General features: G+C 37.4%; 1 protein-coding gene across 1 annotated transcript; it reads left to right on the forward strand.

Annotated features, from left to right (window-relative positions):
- Window positions 1-1,418: 1,418 nt before the first annotated feature.
- On the forward strand, window positions 1,419-23,443 carry MS3_00004629 (uncharacterized protein). The gene is made up of 14 exons (XM_051212572.1): window positions 1,419-1,627; window positions 1,726-1,893; window positions 3,808-4,152; window positions 5,652-5,809; window positions 6,207-6,771; window positions 7,856-9,211; window positions 11,953-12,493; window positions 12,911-13,101; window positions 14,285-14,670; window positions 15,999-16,557; window positions 17,435-17,713; window positions 18,147-20,290; window positions 20,650-21,376; window positions 22,824-23,443. The coding sequence occupies exons 2-14, from the start codon at window positions 1,791-1,793 to the stop codon at window positions 22,835-22,837; spliced, it is 7,368 nt and encodes a 2,455-aa protein (XP_051072761.1). The 5' UTR covers window positions 1,419-1,627; window positions 1,726-1,790; the 3' UTR covers window positions 22,838-23,443.
- The last annotated feature ends 466 nt before the right edge of the window (window positions 23,444-23,909 follow it).

Raw genomic sequence — 23,909 nt, forward strand, 5'->3', positions numbered from 1 at the left:
TTTCGATGCTTAGAGTCATTTCCGCGAGTGAGCCGTGTGACCGTCAAAGGCCTTATTCTGGAAAGTTCGAGCTTAATATTTAACTTTCTTCAGAGCATCCCGTCATGTTTGTCGTGCAAACTGAGGGGAAGTCAGGGCTGTCTTTAAGATTCATGATTATGAGAGAATCGTCACGAACCGTTGCTGTTTTCCCGGGTTTATGGGTGCATTGTGGTGGCTGTGCTTCGTTAACCAATCACCCTCGTAACCGTTATCAACGGTGTTTGAAATCAGAAGGCAGAGAGAAGTTGTTATTGTACGGATAACATTGTCTGCTAAATAAGTTAATAAAAGGGCTTAACTGAATTAAATGAGAACAAACTCAACTGCATATGAGTTTCTATAGCATTCAGGTTGAGGTTCTTGTTACCTGGATGTCGAAGCGCATTTCCGATTTCTAGGCTCCTTGATGACCGGACGGACATTATTGAGGGTAGACTGTGAGGCCAAATCATTAGTTGATTTCCCTACAATATATGGGAAGTTCAGCTTCTTGGACGGTGACGCCTGATGTTTTTTTAACCCTGTTAACGGGGGTCCAATCACCCACAGAGGTTCTGGAACCACTATTGCATTCAGGGATTCTTCGCTGGTAGACCCAAGTCTGCTGAGGGAGTCTATTACCGTGGACGTAATGATGGTGCTGAGTTCCAGCATGTCATCACTAGTGCTTATGCATGCTCCATTGATGGTAGACCTGTCAACATCCCTATTCTTGTTTTTGTTGCTCGTCCTTGTTTGTCTACCCTTTTTATGACTGCCGTTTTCCAAGTTTGCTGACAACTTACTCCACAGACCTGTCAATAGGACAATGATGTTACTCAGCAAAACTTCAGCATCCGTGTTGCATATGACACATATCCACCTATGGTCCGACTTGCTGGGTCTATTGTAAGCCGTTTCTGTGAGATCTGTGCACGCTTCATTGAACCGACCTTTGCAGCTGTCACACTGCATGTCGGATGTAACGGCAAAACGGCATCCAGGTCGTTTGCATGGATTTTTCATGACTATATTGACATAAACTGTTTTATGGATGCTAACAAAAGCTTAAGACCTTAAGAAAAACAGTACACTAAAAAGGGCGAAAATGGACAAAGACGTGTTAGGATAAACTGAAACTAGCCTTTACGTGAAAAACTGAAGAAAAAAAACGATTAGTAAGCTGAGGCAAAAAACCCGCAGTTCATCATTAAGTTGGGTAAGACTCAAAAAGAAAAGTAATTTACCGAATGTATAGCTCAGAATAGATTCCTTAGATCAGTAATGGTACTTTTGTTGCATAAGAACACAGCAAAAGTTTGAGAAATGCCAATCAGGTTTGAACTAATCTTCCTGTTCGAAAAGCGCGCCGATAGAATTAGTTTGGGTTACCTTTGCCAAAGAGTGTTCCCAAGTACCACTTTTTAGGCAAGGCGAATTCGCATCCATCAGGTTTGACGAAGTGCTGGAATTAACATACTTTGAATGATTTTCTCTTCTTAATACTGAAAACTGAACATGTTGACCATTGGCGCTTAGTATTGGAATTTGTTTGTTTTTAAGAGCTAAGCTTTCGTTCACCATTGTTGTTAGGGCGGCTTTTGATGTATGTTGCATGTCGTTCCCTAATATTTGTGCTACTCGCTTTCTCCTGATCTGCAATTGTACCAGATTTTAATTGTTTTTTGTTTCATACACTTTCAGCGGTCCTTCTTTAAACTCGTGTCATAAAACCAGCTGGTTCCAGAAGCCAATGCTGGCATCACAGAATGAGTTCAAAAGTCAAGTCTGAAAAGACAAAAGTGAAGTTTGCTCAGTCAAATATTAATCATGTTTACAAAGGAAATACTACAGAACCTCAACATAAACCAAGTAAGATTTTATATATCCTACTGGCACCTGTCATATGTCCGACTATTACATACGGAATTGCTTAGGGTTTTCTACTCTAATCGGGGAGCCTTTTTGTTTAGCTTTTTTCTTGCGAATAAGGCGTGCTATGTCCGTGCAGGAACGCTTTTGTGTTTTTTAAATGCCAGTTACAAGTTTCAATGTCATTAGATCATCAAAATAACTTGGCCTTTTCTCTATCGATTCCTGTAGCCTTAGTAACACGGACTACCTTGACTGAGTGTAAGGCATTTCGGACTTCATTGTGTGTTTTGAGAGTGATTCTAACTTTATTGGGTTTAGTCGTATTCTGGTCTTTTAGATGAGATTAACCCGAATTATTGCCTCAAATGCTGCTCTTACTGTGGGTTTTAATGCATCTACCACCTTCAGTTTCTGCGTTGTAATCGGGTTAGCACGTCCATATGTTAGTGAGTATTTAGTGATTGTCGGACATAAAGGAAGTAAGCCTTCAGAATTTAATATGCTGGTTAGGGAGCGTTACGCAACTTCTGTGCCTACCAAGCAAGACTTATATCTACCTACTTCCAGTTAAAAACAGCTTTATGGTATATTACTTTTTGCGGGTTATCCTCCGTTCTTGGGATGTTAGTATACTGGGGCTTCGTTGCATCAGATGTACAAGCTTTTTAGTACCCGACCGCATTGCAGTCTGCTTGTCTACATTTGGAGAATCTGAATCACTTTCTGACATTACTCCAGGTATGTTAGAAAAGATCTCAGTACCTAGTTCAAATCGAATGACCAATAAACCTCCAAACTTCATCATTATTTCGAGTGTTAGAATAGTTCCTAATTTTACTCCACTCTTTTGTGAACTTCCGTCGTCCCAAATCCATGTAGTGTGGATTGAAGGTTATTTATTTATTTAAAGACATGAATATTGGTACAAGAGGGAACCAGATATATATGCACCACACAAAACAATAAGAATGGGAAGAGAAAAAAGAAGGTAAGGTGCGTATAAGAAAAAAAAGATTAGCGTAAGGTAGTGTAGTAATAATAATAATGGCAGAGACGGAAAGGTGCAATCAGAAGAATTCTTTCAGTTAAGGAAGATAGAACCACTTTTTATGAAGAAAATAAGAGGTTACAGCAGGATCGCCACTGGCCTCTATTCTGAGCCATATCTGATAACATCTCTAGCCAGTGTTGAACCATCTCTCGTACCCCACCCCAACCAGGGAGTCGTGAAGGACCAACAGAAGCCAGCCTTTTGCAGCTTTCATAGGATGAAATGACGATTGAAGGTTAATACATATATCCGCACTTTGAGTCGTAAATGCTTACTTATTCTTACTACAAAATTGTGTCAAACACTTTACCTTTATTAGTGTGTGGTTGTGCTAACAACGTGAAAGACCAGTTGATTTAACAGCTTTAAAATGACTCTTCCCGAGTTTCAAAAAGGTCCTAAATACGAATATTAACTTTTGTTTCTTAAACATTGCTCTTTTGTAACACCGTTGAGTTGACGTTTAATGTTTTCTCCTTGAAGTGTCCGTTAGTGGTGAGAGGAGGATCAGAGCAAGTGTTGTTTACTGCACCAATTTGCGGCGATGCGTAAAGTAGGATTAGTTTTAGTGACAGTTGGGTTGTGATACCAGTTTATGGAAACCACGAGTAGTGTGATTAGGATTATAAGATTCGGTTGCTGGGACTCATACTTAGCATGACCTGAATCAAATCATGATAATAAGACGAATACCCTTTGATATCTGCACTTTGTCAATCTACCTTAGTATAGAAATATGTTTGCTCACAGTCGTTTAATATCAAGCGTGTGTAGGAATCTTGTTTATTTCAGTCAAACTTGTCAAGTTCAAGCAATAGCTTATTTGTGTAAACAAATATTTGTTTTTTCAATTTACTTAGCTGTGCGACAATATGGGATGCAAGTTGTCGGAAAGTTGCAGGGAACGCGCCGATTACCCCCACCAGCTTGGGTCCCCAGTATCAAGGCTGAAACAGGCGGTCTGGACAGTCGAGTTTCTCTTGTTCCCGCGGGTGGGGGTGGGTGGGGCGCTCCCTCGACTTCCAGTGCTGACCAGCCACCTGTATCATCCACGGCAACTGATAGCCTTCCAATTGTTTCTACCTTACCCTCCGTGAATGGTGCGCTTTATAGTGAAACAGTCGGAAATTCTCTCGAACCAGCATATACAAAGTTCGTTTATGGTAACTCAGATATGGGGGTAACGGGTGTATCAACACTGAAAGGTGAGTATGATCAAATTTGCCTAACGAATTTCTCAAGATTACCATATCTATACAGCAAAATTGTTTCACTTTTATTGGCGTTTTAATATGCTTTATAGTTTGGATACTGCGAAATGGAAACAAGGGATTCGACTTCGTGTTACCTGTAAATAATTTGTTAACTGGTATGCTAATGAAACGATAGAAGAAAATGCACACTTGCGTAGTCCACTTAAAACACGACCTAATCTAAGGCTCCTTGATCCTTATTTCTGTTTTAATCTCGGATACGCATCCTAACCGACGTTTCACGGTCTCTACATATGTTCTGTAAAGATTCTCCATGCAGTTATTTTCGTTTCCTTCCCTTGATTAACATGCTTTCAACCAAGGTAGCACATTTCTCGCTTTGGAACCAGTCCTGTGGATATTGGAGTTTAACGAATGGAAATAATTAGTCAGAAATAAGTTATTTTATACATCGGTCTGGCCCACTCACTAGCAATCATAGGGAAGCAACTGGTATCTTTGCATTGTTTTATTGATTAGGCTATTACATTAGAGCTCATAGATATTTTTATAAAGTTATTCCCCTCCTTCAGTTTGGGTGTCTGAATTGGTTTGCTGATCTCCCAGGATCTGTAATGTGAAAAGAATAAGAAGGGAAAAAACCGTAAGGAACCGCTTTTATGCTAGTATGCTTGCATTCGAGTGTTAACCGGGTTTCAATCGGGTTCAGCTTTAGCACCAAACTCAAGTTACTACACTATGGAGTCCCAGAACAAACATATCACGTAAATTTCCAGACCGATAGTTGCCAGTCATTTCATTAACATCAGGATATGATGTTTAATGTTGGTTTTTAGCATGTCTCTCAGTGATGCAAACCTGGATAGTGTTCCGGACATTAAATCTGTCCATCTTGATTACCATATATAGAAGCAAAATAGTTTAATCAAGCTCTATAACTTGGCAACAGTTTCACATCACCTACTACGTAAAACAGTCATGTTATTTCTCGATGAAAGGTGTCCCCGATGCACTTTAATGTGATTGGTAATTTACATTTAATTTTCGTGAGTGTAAGCCAAGGTCGTCAAGGTTCATCTACAAACCTTCTCATTCACTTGGTTGACCGAACAGATTGTTGAAGTGAGAATGTTTGCCGTGACGTATTAATCAATGGATAGCTTTATCTTCACAGCAAAGAATATACACAAGCATAAAGTATGCCTCTAAGAAAACCTTTTATAGAATCATTCATTCAAACAAAATTTTCACTTATCATGGGTAACAGCATTCTTCAAATCGCAACTGAACTCATGCTTGTCAACCTTGGTTGTCACATGTTCTTATTGTTTTCCACTTTGTGAAAGATTTTGTGACCCACAGACTTTACTAATAATAAAGTAGATATTACATAAATCAAATATCTTAGTTGTTCCAAACAACTGAGGTTTCTTGCTTTTAGTTTTTATGTTAGCTAGTGAGTAATAATATATCACATTTACTTATGGCAGATACTTCAGTCGGTGTGAACGGCTCTGTTAAGACAGACAAAACTCAAGATGCAGTAAAAGATAAAGTATCCAGTCAACCGCTGAACCCGCCGAGTGATAAGCCAGGATCTAGCGGAGGATTGGCAGCTAACAAACCATTCTTCCAGAGACCAACTCCGGTAAGCTGTAGTTTCAGATTTTATTTTTCAGTCCAATATACAAAACACATGTTTTCTTCATTTTCATCTGAAGGCAAATTTTGATAAAATTTTAGCTGAGGATCTTGTTAATTGTGACGCTGATTATATAGGAATACTATTCATAGAGTGTTTCTATATTTGTAAATCAATGTGCACTAAATAACTTTTGCTAATCAGACTCATGGGACCATTCCTAATAGTGTTTACAATTCAAATATCCAACATGATGAACATTTTAACGAATGTGACCCAAAACAGTAGTCTGTTGAGCCTTGGATAATTGGTCGTAATTGTTATAGAAAACGCGTATCTATTAATTAAACTGACCGCATGCAAGTCACTGGTTTTGCACATACTGCTGTTTTTATCGTTCTAGATTGTAACCACTTCTAGTACTACAACTACGACATCTAAATCTGAAATTCCTGCCAAGGTTGATGGGGGCGCTCGCGAAATAGTTGGGGAGCCTTCTGGCTGGGTTGCTATTGGCCAAGATGAACCTGACTTCGATGAACGCATAATTTTTAGTGATGATGAAGAGTATGAAGTAAAATCCATCCAATCGACCACAACGACAAACATATCAGAACAACCTGCACAGTTTTCGATCCCACCTCCTAATACTGTTAAGACCAGTTTGCATGCTATGCCTATGAAACCCTTTGTCAACCCGTCGACTAATTTACAAGGAGCTTGCGTCATCCAGTCACAATCGACGGTATCTCAAAATATGTACGGCTCTAATTTAATGACATCAAACGCTTGGTCCGCTGCGGATGTTTCATACACTCGAAACTGTTCAGTTAGCCACGCTGGACCTCCACCAATTAATCTTCCTTACAGCATTGCGTCCATAAATACTTGTGGGATTACTTCTGATGCCAACCGTTCATTACCAAGTGGACAGTTTATGAACCATGTTACATCTCCAGGCGTTATAGGTATGTTTAAATTTCCTTGTATCAGCAACGCGACATTCTAGTTTTGACATCAAACTCAGAAAACACTAACGTAGTTTATTTATCTATGCTTAACTAGGTACTTTGGCACTGGTTTATAAACCTTCAAATAACAATTTACGATCCTCTTGTCCTGAGTCCTACTGAATATTTCATTTTTCTTTAGTAATTTACAACCATATACTTTGAGTACCACCTGGTTCATTCTGAATATCTTGTTGATGCTAATGCGTTTTTTCCTGGTTGTCGTTGATAAAAAGGCTTACTGGGAAATTACTACACTCTGCTAAACTGGTCTTCGTTGCTGTTTAGTTCGGGAGCTGTGGCTGAGTGGCTAAAACATTCGACTGATAACCATCACGTCCCAGGTTCGAACCCCACTCTACTTGCTGTTTCAGGTGACTGAGTAATGCTATCAGTCCTTACTGAGTGTGGGTCATTCGCAAGTACCTGGTTAATAAGTTGATTAGTTTTTTTATTGCTGTTTAGTTCATAAAGATTCGATAAACTTGTTTACGAAGTCTACATCGCTTCTCGGTCTAGTGAAATGTAATATTTTTTCATTTAATTGGACCTTTGGAAACGATTGACGAATATACTCGTAATCGGTCAAACGTAACTGGTTATCTTTGTTAGAAAACGCACATCCTTTAAACTTTTTTTCCTTAATTTTCGAAAAATACAGTTTTGAAATTCCTTGTTTTCAATACGTAATGTTTATCTGGGGTAAGTAAAAGTGTGGAACGATGCGCTAATGAATTTTTACATAGTGAGCATTCTCTCGTCAGCAGTCCGATTCGAAGAAATTCAACTAAGCATTTTAGGTGCAAAATCCTAAATATATGGATGTACCAAACCAAATTTGTATTTATCGTCTACGTCTGCTCTAACCTCGAGAGGTTTTGAAGGGGTACATTTTTTGGGAAGCGATGTAGATTCTTAGGATTAATTGAAATTTCGATAGAGATAGGTCACCAGTCATATACAAGATGTGTCACATTACATTATCAAGAATCCAAAAAATTCGATAGCCAGTCACTACTATGTTTTCTAACTACTCTTTTAGATTCGTTCTACTCTACACATCCACTTCAAAGTCGTTTGGCGGTGTCGATTGCAAGTGGCATTACTGACTCTGTAAGGTCAGCAACCGATGTAGATGCCGAATTACAACAGGCTCAGAGGCAAGCACGAACCCAAGAATTTAAAAATGCAGTTGAAAGAGCTCAACAGGCAAGAGCACGACAAAAGCTTTCTGAAAGCTGTTCAGCTGAAAGTGATAACATGTTACCTAAGTCTGCTCTGGGTCTCTTGCCCAGCATGTCAGAAAACAGATCACTTCCATCTGTTCCTACGCCTTTCACGACTACGGCATGCCAAGCTGGTCCTAATTGCTTGTTCCCAGTGGGGGACCATTCATCTGTTAATCATATGCTTAGCGCTCCTCCTCATAATATGCTTCCTGCGTTTCCAACATCAGGACCTCTAGATATAACAGCCGCAATTGCCGCTGCGACTGCTGCTGCCATAGCGTACACGGGTGGAGCAGATAGTGGGGTCCCAGAAAGAAGTAGAATTGAAATGCCTCTTAGTGTTTCCTCAATTATTTCTCAGACACAGGTGCCAATGCCTGTTAGTTCAAACACAGCAACTGCTGGCACATGGCAAGCTCAGTTTGGTTCTAACAATTCAATGCCTGCCGCTATGGTCCGATTGCTTTCTCAGCAGCCTCTTATGGCACAGTTACTACAGAATGCTCTTAAAATGTCTGCGGGTAATTCTCAAGTACCTAAATCTGCTCAGAATTCACAAGGTATGTTTTTAAATCCAGACTTCTCTGTTGAACGTTTCCTCGAGATTTTCAATCAGTCACAGATGAATTGGCCTCAAGGGCCTCCTATTAGTTCACCCAAGAATACGATCTCTTCAGAATCGAATGCTCAGGTCGCGATATCTACCCTGCGACATGATCAGTCTTCTACTAGTACTGTGGATTCATGTCTACGAAACCAGTATGCATCTACAACCCCAGTTTCAGGTAATCCTGACGATACTGTCGGTTCACAAAACGTTAAAGAGTCTGATGGATCATGCGAAAAAACTCATCGAGTTCACAGGGTTTCACAATCATCCAGCAGATCGGATGTTACTGTAGTTACTACCAGCTCGACTGTAACAAGTAGTAATTCTCCTAGTCAACGAATCACTCGTGTTCCTGGCTTAATGGATATTAAAGTATCATGCTCATCATCTCAACACTTGGCTCATCTCTGGGACAAGGAAGATCACTTACTGGATCCAGTAAGCCGTGGTTCTCGGGGTCGTGGAAAGAGCTTGATGTCATACAAGCCTCAGAGAGGAAGTGCTAAGGGTCGTGGAACCACTAAAAGCCATCTTTTCGAAGCTGTGACAAGTGACTTCAGTAAGTATTTCGTGAAAATATTGGCACCACTGTCTTTTAAATTTTAAAAAGTTACCTAACTCTCTTCAGCCATATAAATATAATGTTTTGTTCTTAATAATGAAAACTCATTTTCGGTTGTAAGTATAATTACACAACATCCCAGACTCACTGATTCTGTTCACTTTAATGATCCTGAAGAAAAATTAAGGTTTATAATGAATTATGTATTAAGAATAATCGTATCCGTTGTTAATATATCAATACACGTTGCAGAATGTAAATAAAAAAATGATTATGAAATAATTTGTTTTGCAGATGAATTTTATAAATCTGTTGATGCTTGAATGACGTGTAAGCTTTCCTTATCATAAATCAATTACCTCATGTGGAGCTAATAGTGCGGTAAACCGGTAAGTCCAAACGGAGTTACAGTTGAAAACTACACTTCTGTTTTACTAAATCCACATTCTAACTCCACCTACGACAAAAATATGACATTCACTCAAACCACCAGGTATCAAATAAAAAACCCATTCAATAATAGAGAAAAATTAATGTGACAGAATTTCTTATTTAACATAACTACAAAAGCTGGACGATTGCACTATTAAATGATATATCAAATATGTTAATTCTAGTCAAGTTAATACGATAATCCTTAATTTTATATTCATCACTCAAAACCATATGAAACAGTAAGATCAAAGATTTATGACATTATTTTATGCATCGAATACCAGCAGAAATAATGGTGTTGTGGAATTGGAATGGAGTTTTCAAAGAAAATCTTCACATGTACGCAACTCACGGATGTAAATAGTCTGTGCAAAATAATTGTGAAAAAGAATTATCTCTCACTAGTCAACCAGATTGTTCCTGTGATTTATGTGAAAATAAATTGGACAAAATGACTGAGTGATAACTTTAATTATCGTCAGAGGGCGAAATGTCTAACTCACTTGAATAACACACTGGAGATTTAATTTAGTTCAGAAGATTGTCTAAGCTACTCGGAAATATAAATAAATAATGTATGTAGTTGTACCGCAAAAATAATTAGTTACAGTTAAGCTTATATTCAAGACATCAATCTGTCAAACGTAAAAAATAGTAGGTTCAAACGGGCTGCCTAGCAAAATCCGTCTTACCCGATATTGACCTATCCAGTTCGTCGATAATTAACCAGTGAGGTGATAGAAAAGTGGATGTACATTAATTCTTCGTAAAGCATGGGCCGTCGACTAGGATTCCCCAGGTAACTGTCGTGGTCTCTCCTTTCCAGTGGTCGTAAGTGTTATTCATTCTTTTGATGCCTATTTTCAATTCTCAGCAGTGTGTTTTGGCCTCCCTTTTTTTCTGTTTTCATTCATGTTTCCAAGTTAGCGCTTGTCTCGTGATGCAGTTCTATGATTTCCGTAATGTATATCCTATCCACTTCCATCGGCTTCTAACTTCTTATTCAGATAGAAGCTGAATCCCACAGCAGACCGTTGCTGATGGTATCCGACCAACGGACATTGAATATCTTGAGTAGACAGCTGTTTATAACTACTTGTACTTCTTTGATGATGCTTGTTGTAGTTCTCGAAGTTTCAGCTCCGTACAGCAGAACTGTCTTGACGTTCGTAGAATCCTAGGTTTATAAGATTCCCAAATATAGGGCATCGACATACACATGTTCACTTCCGTTCAAATGGTATTTTCATAACTCAAATTTATGAAAACTTATTTCAAAACAAGAAAATCTTTATAAACTGAGTAGTTGGTGTTACATCGCCTCCAGAAAATCGATCAGTTGTGATTTTCGTCAGGACTTCACATATGTACCTTTGAAAACCGGGAAGCTATTGTTAGCTGTCAAGCCCATATATGAAACTCATCAGTATACACCAGCAACTCTTAGGAATCTAAACAAGAACCCTTACATCTCTAGTCGAATGCCTATTCTTTCTATGAAAAGAATCACCTGAAATCAGGTCTGATCTCCACAAAACTATTGAAGTATGGTTACTCAGTTGTAAGCCTGATGCAAATAACACCTGTTCGTAAGAAGCAGAGTAGAACTTGACGAAAATTTAATACACCACACCAAAAGTGAGAGAAACTTTAACTGAAAGAATCCTCTTTAGTGTATTTTTCTTAACTGCTTCTCCCATAGTTTTTTTATTCTCAACTACTTATTTTGTTTCAGTTGTTTTTATGCTTGTTGTATTTATCTTCCCTTCTTTGTCTTCTTGCACTCTCATTTGCTTATTGTGTGACGCACATATATTTTGTCGCCGCTCTGTGCCAATATTTATGCATTTAAATAAAAAGATAATATCAACCCAGCGAAATGAACTAATCAAGATAAATCTCTGAATGATTGAAGTAGTTACAATACCAGTGATAGTAAAAAAATTAAGTATAGGAGATATGATTAGGGGAAAAGAGATTTGCGGGGTAGTGTATATTATATAATTCTAAAACTTAATACGTCAGCAAAGACAAAGAATGTACCGATGTACCGAACTTGCAGTAGGAAATTCTTTCTTGTTCTGACGAACAAAACATCAACTTCTGTTAAGGATTTTTTCCTCAATTCTCTAGGTTGTAGGTCTTCATGAAGCTATAAATTCATTGGCCATAATTACTAAAATAATTCACCGGCCCAGCAAATCTTTTTATGTGGTAGATGTCTCTACTCTTCAAGTCTCTTAAACTGAAAGATATTTTGTCATTTTCATAACTTGCACTATTTCATTCTTAAAAATTTCTAGAATCTATGAATCTTCGCGAACCATGTGATCCACAATATTCTGCAGATGACTATGATGTATCACATCGTTCACACAGTGTTTCAAAGTCGTCGAAATCCTGGCGTTCGAAACCGTCACGCAGCGTTGATGATTCAGTTATAGATGCCTATAATATGAATTCACGGGTCAAATCTGGATTGACTGATGACGAACATATGAGATACAGAAAGCAGGTTCGAAATATAACAGACGATGGTTGTTGGACGCGTACAGATCTGAACAATAATAGTTCACCTTCTGTGTTGTCTAGCGAAAGTGAGAGTAATGGATGCGGTATCCTTAGTGACGTTCAAGAAGGTGATGGTACTGAAGATGACAAGAGTTATAACCGATTCCATAACCAGTCTGGGAAAAAAAGGAATCAGCACCTAAGTAAATTCTCACATCCGAATCAAGCTGGAGTGTCTGATAATAACGATAGAAATAAAAATCTCAGTACATCATACAACAGACGAGGTCGACGTGGTCGTGTCGGGACAAATAGTCATTTTACAAGTTCCAGGTAACTTGAATTACATAATTTTCTTGATAAAATGATTTGAGTGTAATGTTCATGAGATAGTTCTAACTAAGTTTTGATCTAACTCTGCTGGATTATATTTTTTTTCTATCTTTATAAATATTAGCGTTCAATGCTTTAGCTATACGACGACTTGTTTTGTGTGTTTCGGAATGTATTTAGCAGACTTGATAGCCTTTTTTCTACAAACTTTACTACAAGGTCCCATTGTTATCTGAATGGCTAATTTTGTGTAACACTTAAGATGATCTATTGGTTAGATTCCTTTAAGTTTCTTCCTATGTTGGCGTACAATTATCAGTTTTATAACCCTTATTTCGGCAAACAGCTAATTGTTGTCAACAGAAATTTTCATAATACTCAATGTAAAATGTAAACTTTTTTTGAATAAAATTGCAGGAGTTATACTACAGATGATTTCTCTTCATACTCGAAACGTTATTCAAAAGGTTCGGAACAAGACTATTATTGGCGTCAACACTATGGTTCTGGGTCCAGAGGAGTTCGTACAGGTCATTCTATCGGATTGAGCATTGATCAGCGCAAGAATCATAGTAACGATGATATCCTTTACAGACCATCTGAGCGTCGTAAGCTCTTCTGAACGTTTTTACTGTATTCACTGTGTATCTTTGTTTAGTTAAATGTATTTACAGACATTATTTATAAAGTACCTTTTAAAAGCAAACTATATATTTCCTAAACATACCTTTAGTTGTATTTACTTGAACTAAAATCACTTTTGAAATATATCATGTTTGAGTATGTCACTATAGTGAAAACACGTGATATGTATTCGCTCTCTTTGGTAAGTGTTAAGTGGTAAGTGTCTGAATAATTCGCTCCATGCTCCTGGAAAATAACTGAATCTGTGGTCTACACATGTAAAAAAATGTTTGTGTATGATCAAGATATACTTATTGGGAGTCAACATAAAAAGATAAATTATGTAATCATGGTTGTTTTGAAATCGTAGTCAAACCGCGAAATTCGTGATGGTGAAGTAGAGCAAAAAGTTTGGGAAGGTCTCACTACAAAGATGTGGTGTTTAGAGTTAGACTAATATAGAGAAATTTTCAAATGATCCAAACAAGTTAAGTGGGTTTTCCTTATATGTGGCTCGTATAATGTAAGTGTAATCCGACAAATGCAAATGTAGATTTATATTTTAAATTCTAAACACCCTATTGATCTACGTCCAGTTATTCCCTGTATACTCATTTTCTGTTCAATCATCTTGTTTAAATCGTCTCGAACTTTAAATGTGCACTACATTGCTAGTTTCAACATGCTACTATTCCAATCAGTTCTGTTTTCTGTGAGTATTACTGTAGAAAAATTTGTAGTTGAAGAATCGCACTCAGTGTAAGCATTTCAGTTCAGCATGTCCATTTTTCTCAGTTTATTTTCAATTTTAATATAGAGGTATGTATGTACTGTGTATTTCATGTTTTTCTATCGTAATAAAGGTATTACATTTCTAATCTCCATCATCGTTTTATTTCTTAACTGCACAGCTAATGTATCGAAATGTTATTTATAACGTTTCTGAGCCATTAGAAATCAAGGTTTTTGTTATTTTTTTAATATGTATATGCAGTTTGACAGTACCTAGAACTAGTGAATGCTTTTCAATCTAGCTACTTTATTTATAAGCTGATATCATTCTTACTATAGATTATTCATTATTTTGTGCGTGCGACGTTCTTTTGCAACAATAACAGTTTAAATGTTCTGACATTAGTAGCCTTTAATTTTCATTTAATTAAACAGAAGCCTCTCGAAGTATTACTTCTGGCAGCTTTACTGGATATTTTGGTGGTCGAATGACTCGTTCATACGCACAATATGAATCATCTCGTGATCAGAACAAGGATTTAGATAGTCAATATTACGTTACAAATGGTCGTCAGATGAGACCACAAAAGATGTATTACAGTCATAAGGGACAGTTTTCAAGTACCACTGATTTTTCTCATGAGTATGTTGCTAGTGACAACGATGAAAATAAGTCTCACAGTCGATCAACTAATTACCCTGATAGTAAAGCGAAGGTTTATGCTGTCAGTGGACGTTTCCATAAAACATACAGAAAAAACCCAACAAACGCTACCACAAAGTCTGAGTTAAACACTCAGCCACATATTGATACTGAACAGGTAATTTTTTTCAAAGCGTAGTCTTTGTAAGTTTATTCTAAAATTGTCATGAATACACAAATGTTCAAATGTTAGTCTGTAGTCGTTAATAACCAGAAGTATTAAGGATCTGTTGTGAGGTAGGCGTCTTGTTGAATGAACGAATTTTGAATTTGTAAAATCAGCTGGTCGATAGAAACGATTTAGCTTAAGTGACGGCTATTCGCTACACTGGATTGCTGACCCTCCCCGAATAAACTAAGATTAAGGCGAGATTGCCATCTAATAAATAGGCATGCTAATGTACAAAGTATTAACATAAACAATAACATGATTGGATGTCGTAAAGGATTAGACAATATAAATCTTGTAGGTTTCCTACTCTAATAAATTTAATCTATTTGTATTTCACTGTCAGTCAATAACAACGTAGGACTTCGTACGTACGTACATCAGTTCGAGTTGCCATACCACATTAACACAGAGATACAATTGTCGATGTTTGTTAAGGAATATGATCCAGTGAAATAAATTTGGCAAGAGAAAAAAAGAGGTACATGAAGAATTCGAAAGCTTAGAATTTGGGAGAACACAAAGAGTGAATGCACCTGTGTCATTGCAAACGATTTTGAGCCATGCCGTTCAAGGTCTCTAACCATTGGTTGCTATTGTATCACAAACCCCAACCACGTAGTCTGCACCTACCAACATGGCTCAGTCCACTTGTCAGTAGTTCACTGAGCATCAAACGAACTTAACACCGTATGAGTTGATTTTCTGCCTGTTATAAAAGTGTATGATATGAGTCACTAAATGTTGTTCTTATAACATCATTAATTAGGATAGAAGAACAGACGATATATGATAACATCCTGTCTCGAAGCCGAAAAAATTACTTGGGTTTCAAGCATGTGTTTATATAGATTTTTTCGTTTTTCTAAGCAAAGTTACCTACGTATCTCTTAACATAGTGATGTAATCTCTCGCCTCTAAAACGTCACCACTTCACACCTTATGATCCTTCAGAATGTTATATCGTTTTGTGCTGTAAGTTGATCTAGGACTAAGATCAGTCAATTTCGTGTTTCGAATCAATAACATATTTAATACATTAAAACGTTCAAAGCGCGCTAAGCAATCTGTACTTTAAAGCAAGAGCATTTAAGTAACTTGCTGCAAAGCATTTTGTCACTGAGTGAATAAGCCATGTATTCATAGCCCAAAAATAACTGCTGTATAATTATACGGAATACAATGTTATTGTGCTTCATACCATTTGAATTTATGTTTCACCCTACATTTATCAATGTATTTTAATAACATTTCCCCACATTTCGCTGTTAAACTAGGTAACTAAACTGACACTGGATAGTACTAATAATCGGACGGAAGGTATAGATGATCCTGAAGTTCCCACCGTTCGTGTCCCCGCTTCAGATTCAGTTATTATGAACTCCCAGTACTCTAAAACGCGCACTAATCGTTTTGCCACTCACAAAGTTTTAGGGACATCCAAACGCATAAGTAGTCGTGCTGGTCAAAATCATCAATCAAAACGTCTTAACGGCTCTGTTATTCATACCACTCGTCGCTATCGAGAAATGCGGGATCGATACAATGATGAAAAAGATGGTGATGGAGGTGCTGCTGCTGGCGGTGTAGGCCGGTCTGGAACATCTAGTGGTGTATCTGCTTCCATTATTTTTAAGACTGGAACTGGTGGAAATAGTAATTCTCGTGGTGGCAATCAATGTAGTGGTAATGGTGGTCATACTGATTCTGCTGTCGATTTCGTTGATCAAGGAAAGCAAAGCAACAATAGTGAAGTTGTTTCAAATACTGCTAACGATCCGCTTGATGAAAATAATGTGAACTTACGGTCTCTTATGCGTCGGCGGCAAGCGGTTGGTAAGTTTTATTTACATATAAAATTTATTGTTCTTGTTCTCCACTGGTATTTGTCAAATGTCTGCTGGTTATTTTTACAGTGAGTTTAGGTAGCGATGTAACGGTCCGTGTATTTGTGTTGGAAGTTATTGCTATTGCATTGAAGTTCGAACAGTTCTCACATGTTTACCCATTTTCACTTAGTTTGAGAGTAGTTTAAACCATTTCTGTCACTATTTTACAAACGATATTTTTTCATCATATATATTGTTCAATGAAAACACTGAATGATTTTTGTTGAAGCCTGCGTTCAAGGTACCAGTTACCATTTCAGTGTTTCTTTACATCTAGTCTATTCATTGTGTGCTTAATAACAATCGAATTCAAATATGGTTGTTACTTCCTTCACTTTTTTTCCGTAGTACACCTTTATTTCACAGTTTTTTGCAATAGTTTATACTTGGTTGTTGTTCATTCCGTTAGTTAAAGTTTTTAAGACTCATCCAGTTTTACATACAGTAGGCGCTTTTTTGTCTTTAGAAATACAATAAAAGCTATACAATTGGATTACCTAGTTCACAGAACACAGCACTATCAAAAACATTTCAACACTCAGATGTATATGATCTATGGTTTATAACGTTTCATATTCTGGGATCTGCTAAAGCGCCGATAACAGGTCTCGTCACTATCTGTTCTGTCATTTCGTAGTATTATTTTTCAGAAGAATTGAGTCTAATACATCCATATAGTGTGACGAATTTAGTCAGAGAAACGATCATTGATAATTTTTGTCAGATCTTGAAGCACTTAAGCATTAGACTTTAAAATTTGTTTTCACTCGGTCAGATCGTAAATCTGTTATTGGCTAAGTGTTCGATATATTCATCTTTTACAGTGGTAACCGGGAATACTAGCGATACAAATGATGTTGATGAATGGGAAACAGCATCTGAAGGGTCATTTTCCTCTGAAACTATTAAGAACTCGTCAAAGCCGCTGTCAGATGCAAACAAACGAAAAGATTTTTCCGAAATATCTACTTCTTCCCACCTAAAAAATGATGTAAAGACTTCAAAATCATCTTCCACAGTTACAAGAGGCAATCCATCCAGCTGTCATGTTGCTGAGGCAACTATTAATCATCGTCATCATGACAATGATGACACAGAAGGGGGTAGGTGTGCATGATATACTACGTTCTTCTTAGACACTTTAAATCTTGTTTAGTAGCGTCGTTTTACCTTTCAGACGCTAGTAGTAATTGCATGTAATCAAAGTTTGCATGCAAACTGATAGAATCACATTGTTGACTGCTTAATCACAATAGGTCGATATGTCTGTCGTTTTGATGGTGTATGCTTGACATTAAGTCAAATCGTAATGTGATTAGGATGTTTGCAATCTTATTTACAATTCTTATTATTTTTTACAGTTTTCCCTGTGAAAATCAGTATTCATGGGTTATTAATATTCTTTAATATTTTGTCGTATTATTACTATATAAAGTTTCCTTAATTAACTCATTTGTTACCTTCATGTTGAATAATTATTTATGACAAGTCTAGACTGTTCTAAGCGTTGGTATTACTTTACTAACTTTTCCCCAGGTACCAGTCCAAGATCTGCTGCTGGTGGGATTGCTTTACAAACAGAATGTTCTAAAGTCTCTTCTTCCCCATCAGTTATTAGTGGAAATGTCCAGAAAAATGAAAAGTCTCAATTATCAGGTGGAAGTTCCACAAACCAACATAGCGCTTACCGTAGTACCACACGTGCCTCTCGATATGGAACCACTTTTTACCACAAAAGAAATGATATATCCTCAATACCGCCTTTAATGTCTATTAAGCCTCATGTCTCATTTCCCGAAAATTCTTATGCTTTGGATTCCTTGTCTACATGGACTAGTCGTGCAGAGCGAAAAAAAGAAACAGTCTTCAAGGATGATTCCGATAAGTTCTCGCAATCAGGTAAAGAGTTCGATGAGTTAAATCAAGACATTTTTGAAGAAGATACTCCACATGGGGATGGGTTTACAAAAGTTGTCTCAAAAGCAAGCAAGTATTTTGCACGTCGACGAATGCAGCAAGAAGTTTCAGTTTCTGGTGTCTTGAACACAAGAAAGTCAAATACTTCCTCTAGAAATGTTGGTAATGTAAGCCAAGTATATTCCAAGGAGGGTTCAACTTTAACTACCACTCTTTCACAAAACTATGTACATACAAGTGACCATAAAAGTCAGTCAAGTGGGCTGTTGAGAAGTTTGTCAGGTAAAAAGAAGTCTCTCCCAACTAAAGTAAGTTTTATGGGTCCACCATTATGTTTAGACGCAACTTCATCACTATGCACCGTTACAACTTCTGTTTTGTCTGGTCAAACTAACCAACCAGTTCCTTGTAGTAGCAGTTTGTCATCAACACCTACATCATCTGTGCTGCAGAAGATTTCTTTTTCAACTACTCGTACATGGTCAAAAGTTGTTGGGACAAAGTTTGCGAAATCTCCACCTGAAAACCATGGTGACTCTACAAAAACATCATCAGTTTTACTCAATTCAAATTCAGTCTGGCAATCAGAACATTCAAACCACGTAATTACTGAGGAATCCAATGAAGATAAAAAGTTATTAGACAACACAGCCGCTACAACAACCAGTAACACGGATCCAGTGGTGAACTCCTCTTATGCTTCCATGCAGTCGTTATGGTCGATTGGTGATAGCATACCTCAAGCTAACAAAAATCATTCAAATAATAATACTTTGCTCTTGGCTAGTAGTACAGTTCAGGGTACGGTTGTTCCTTCTGCTGGTCCGCTATGTACTGTTAGTCCTTCAACTACATTTTCATCTCAAATTTCTAATAACATTTGTAAGGTCAAACCTCAACAACAACAGCTTCTTCAGGTTACTTCCATCTCACCTCTTGTTTCGACTTCTATGCACTTGAATCTTCTTAGCCCATCTAATAATAATATTATTGAGAATATCTCCACTGCAGATTTGATAGGAGAAACAGAAAGATCTGACTTCGAATGTTGTGGTGACATTGGACGCTCTAATGCCCTTTTAAGACCACCTATCTCAGATTTAACAACTTTATCCAGTAATTCTTTTCAGTCTTGGTCTTCCTCAAATGCTCTATATACACCATTCTCTTTATCTAATGTTCCTATAAATCGTCATGAAAGCAACATGTTTTCCGGCAACGTTTGGCCTACAGCTGATCAAAGTATGGATGTGAATATTAATTGCATAACAGGTTCGTATAATGCTAATTCTAATCAACCACACTTTCAAAATCAAATGAGTTCTAATATTCTTTCAAATGTTTTAACTCACAATAATACCGTCCCATCATTGGATAGTATGACTAAACAGTCGACTATGTCTATCACACCTAGGCAACAGCACATACAGTCTTATCAAAACTCAATATTGACACCCGCAGATAGAGTAAACATATACTCCAGTGGTCCATATGGAAATAACTCTGCAGAATTAGGAAAACTATCAAACAACATATGTGTTCCGTCTCAACAAATGACTTTTGTATCTGCAGCGCCTTCATTATATGTTCATCCACAGTCAACTACAATTCAGCCGGCACCTTCTCGTTCTTTTCACCATTCCTTGTCAATTCCGATTCAGTCACAAATGAGTCAAGCTCGGAAATGCAGACAACAGGTACCACATCAAATGGATCCATCCACATTCACTGCTGGGTATTCGAGTTTTCCCACGGACGTAAAAGTATGTTTATTTCTCTTTTGAGCCTTCTTTATGTTAATGATTCATAAATGATTTTATAAACACAGTTTCGTGCTGATATAATCTATTGTCAGTTTTACACCAAAATCCATTTTGTCACACTAAATTGCTATTTTCTACCTGTGGTTATGTCAGCACCTGAGTGAACAACTACTGTTTATGCGTTCAGTCTTGTAAGCAATTTCATTCTTATCCCTTTTAGTTGAACCAACGAATTTTAACCCTAATATTATTAAATTTTCAATCAAAACTAGTACAATAATGTAACTTATCTAAGCATTCTGATCTATAAGTGCGCTAATGATTTGATTTTTATTTGTAGTGCTTTATTTTAATTTCAGAATGAATACAATTTCCCTCCATCTATTGCTGGTTGTATTCCACCTCCTCCTTCTGTTGGCTTGTATTCAGCCATTCATCAGTCTAATTACCCACAGAATTCAGGAAGACATGCAATCGGATTTCCGACGACTGTAAATTCGTATTCTCTTCTTGGAAACCCTTCTGCTACTTCTAACCTTCAAGCCGCTGGACAACCATTCGCCCCAGCGATCGGACCAGCTCCTGGAAACGGTGGAGGTTTATTACCTCACCCTGTTCCTCAGGGTGGATACAACAATACACCTTGTCATTTCCCGACACCCATCACTTCAAATTCTGTCTCAAATTATGCCAATGCTCCTAACTATGTAGGGGTGATTGGAGGAGGGCGTCCCAGTACTGACCATTCAAATGCTACTGTTCGACAAAGAGGTTTACAGCATCACAATTTATTCCCCCATCCAAACCTCCCACAGTCACCCTCAGCGCAAGGACAACAGTCCTTTCAGTTGCCATCCAGTTTTTATCCGTCGATTTCACCATCGCATCAACGCGTATCACTTCAGCAGTTTGGAGGTACTTCTCGTGCAGCAATCACTGGACCAATTAATCCGCAAAATGGACTTTATGGTCCAGCATTTGGTGGGGCTTCTCATCCACCAAATCAAACCACTCCACCTCCTATCGGACATCAGTTGAATCCCATAGGTTTTTATAGTAATCCGTTCCAATATCCATCTCGTCCAGGTAAGGATTTTGGGTTGAACATAGTTATATCCAACATGTCGTATCATCTTTGTTTCCTTTTCGAGTGGAAAATACCTTGATTGTTAGTGTAACACAGTCACATTTTCTGACATTGTCTGTCATTGAAAGACGTACTTCAAAAGTACATAAACCTTGTGAAGGCTCTTTACTCGAACACTAACAACTTATGGCGAACTGTCATCTGATTTTGCAACCTCAAGTGGTGTCCGGCGAAGCTGTCCACTTTCTCCATTTCTGTTTAATTTCATCATAGACTTACTGATGGAAATAACGTTCTTATCGTTTGAATTTTCAGGAAAGGATCTACCAGTAGGTCCTCTTATTGACATATATACACAGATGATGGTGAAAAAGTTGATAAAATGCAGAGTCTTTTGGTAGCACTGAGAAACAATGCCAGGCTGTTTAGGATGCGTTCCTGCCCATCTAAATGTAAATTGTTACTTCAGGACTGGCATGCATCAACAACTTCATTTATCTTGAAAGTTCGGTCAGCCCTTATGGGTTGGTGTCTGACGAAAGTCTGTTTGGCTTTTGCTAACTTAGATCATCTGTGGCGAAGGCGAGATATCCGTCTATCAATTAAACGATGAGTATACTGAGAAACATTTCGTTTTGTTTTGCTTTACGGCTGCGGAACATGGCCATTAAAGGTTGAGGATACCAGTAAGTTACTAGTATTTGATCACAGATGTTTTAGAAACATAGCTCTCATCTGCTGGGATCACCGAGTGGTAAGTAATGGTAAGGTTAGATGCAGGGTATTGGGGAATGATAGTAAATCAGTCGATGAGGTTGTGAATCTCCATCGACTGTAATGGTTGGGCCTGAAGACCGTTTACCACGACGTGCAATTCTGACCAGTGTTGGAGACTATGGGAAGATAGTTGGGGGTCGCCAAACCAAAACGTGGCATCAGTGCTTGAAGTCACTTATTTCTAGTCTAAGCCATGTTGGTATATGTAGACTACTTGGTTGGGGTTCGCGTGACTATCGTAACCAATGGTTGGAGACTCAGAGTGACATGGCGTAGGTCTATACACCCTCTATCTTCCCTTAATCTATGAGATTAAAATCGTTTTATATCTTTCTTTCTGCGAACCAATTTTTTTTCTGTACTACATCCTTACATAAGATCTTTTATATATTACACGATTGAGTTAACTGATTCTATAAATCCGGTGTTCATGTTGTTGTGCTAATGCGGTATGACAACTTGGACCGGTGCATATATGTGCCTGGTGCTACGTTGTAGCTGACTGATACAAAGATTTTGGTTTTTAGCTTAATACGAAAATAGTTATAAATTTATCGTGTAATGTTGCTTCACTTCCTCAGTTTTTCTTATTAGTACAAAGTATATTTGTGATTCCACTTCAAATAAGTTACCTATTTCTTTTTTCACCATTTCTTACATTCTTTACAGACGGACTTCACTGACAAATCATCCGTACAATGTGTTTTTTGACTTTTATTGTGGAGAATTATTTTCCGAGTTTTGTGCTTCCATCCTTACTATATATCGTATGATCATACTGTGTAGTCTTTTCGCATTACAATTGAAGGGTAGTCAATACTTGTCTTAAAATGCACATCATTTTTGTAGATCAACTGTAGTAGTCTTGACCAGTTTTTCTATAAACAGGATATTTTTTTTTGATTTTTTGTTTGTGTCAATTCTATGTCTCTTTGAGTTTTTATTAAATTAAATGTTTGACTGTAAATTCTGTGTTTCTTATGAATCCTTGTCATGTTATACATTGTCTATTAAATTGTTAACACGATAGCTTGTGTTTCCGATTGATTGCCTTGACTAGTGGTGATTTTATTGCTCTTTCTCTATTTTTCAACTTGAGAATCCCATATAATTCTTCTTGTCTGTCTATGATTTGACAATTGATCTGTAGTTTTACATATTATCATTATCATCATTTATAATTGTTGTACACGTTCCCCTTCTGCCCATCGGCTAACTTGATTGGTTATTCTTGTAAACAGGATATATACATATATTTACAGATATATGTCGTTTACATTTGCCTGATAAATTTGTTTTGTTAGTTATACTACTTAAAGTTGGTTAGTTGCTAGGATATAAATTCGTTTAGGTTATCGTATAAAGGTCAGTTTGTAGTGTTATTCTCCCGGAACTTCCTCCTAGTTTGACAATTTCATCCTATGATTATTGTTCTCTTGTATATCATGGATGACTTGTTTCTATTTTAGCGATGTAACGTTGTTTGATTTTAGGCTCTTTGCGTTTTCATATTGCCGTATTCGAAATGTTTGCTGCAGATTCTCCTCTATCTGTAAATGTATGATTGGTTGGCATCCAACATAACAGTTGACATTTGACATCAGGTTACTGTAACAATAAAATTCAAATCATGCTTCTTGAAACCGCTGAAGTCATATGGTGGACTGCACCATTGTAAGCTCAACTTCTTTAAATTAAATTAACACTGCCGTTTAGTAAATGGTTTTAATGAGCATAAATTGCTCTAAATTTCGG

This window comes from Schistosoma haematobium, chromosome ZW, assembly GCF_000699445.3.
Source record: "Schistosoma haematobium chromosome ZW, whole genome shotgun sequence".
NCBI lineage: Eukaryota > Metazoa > Platyhelminthes > Trematoda > Strigeidida > Schistosomatidae > Schistosoma > Schistosoma haematobium.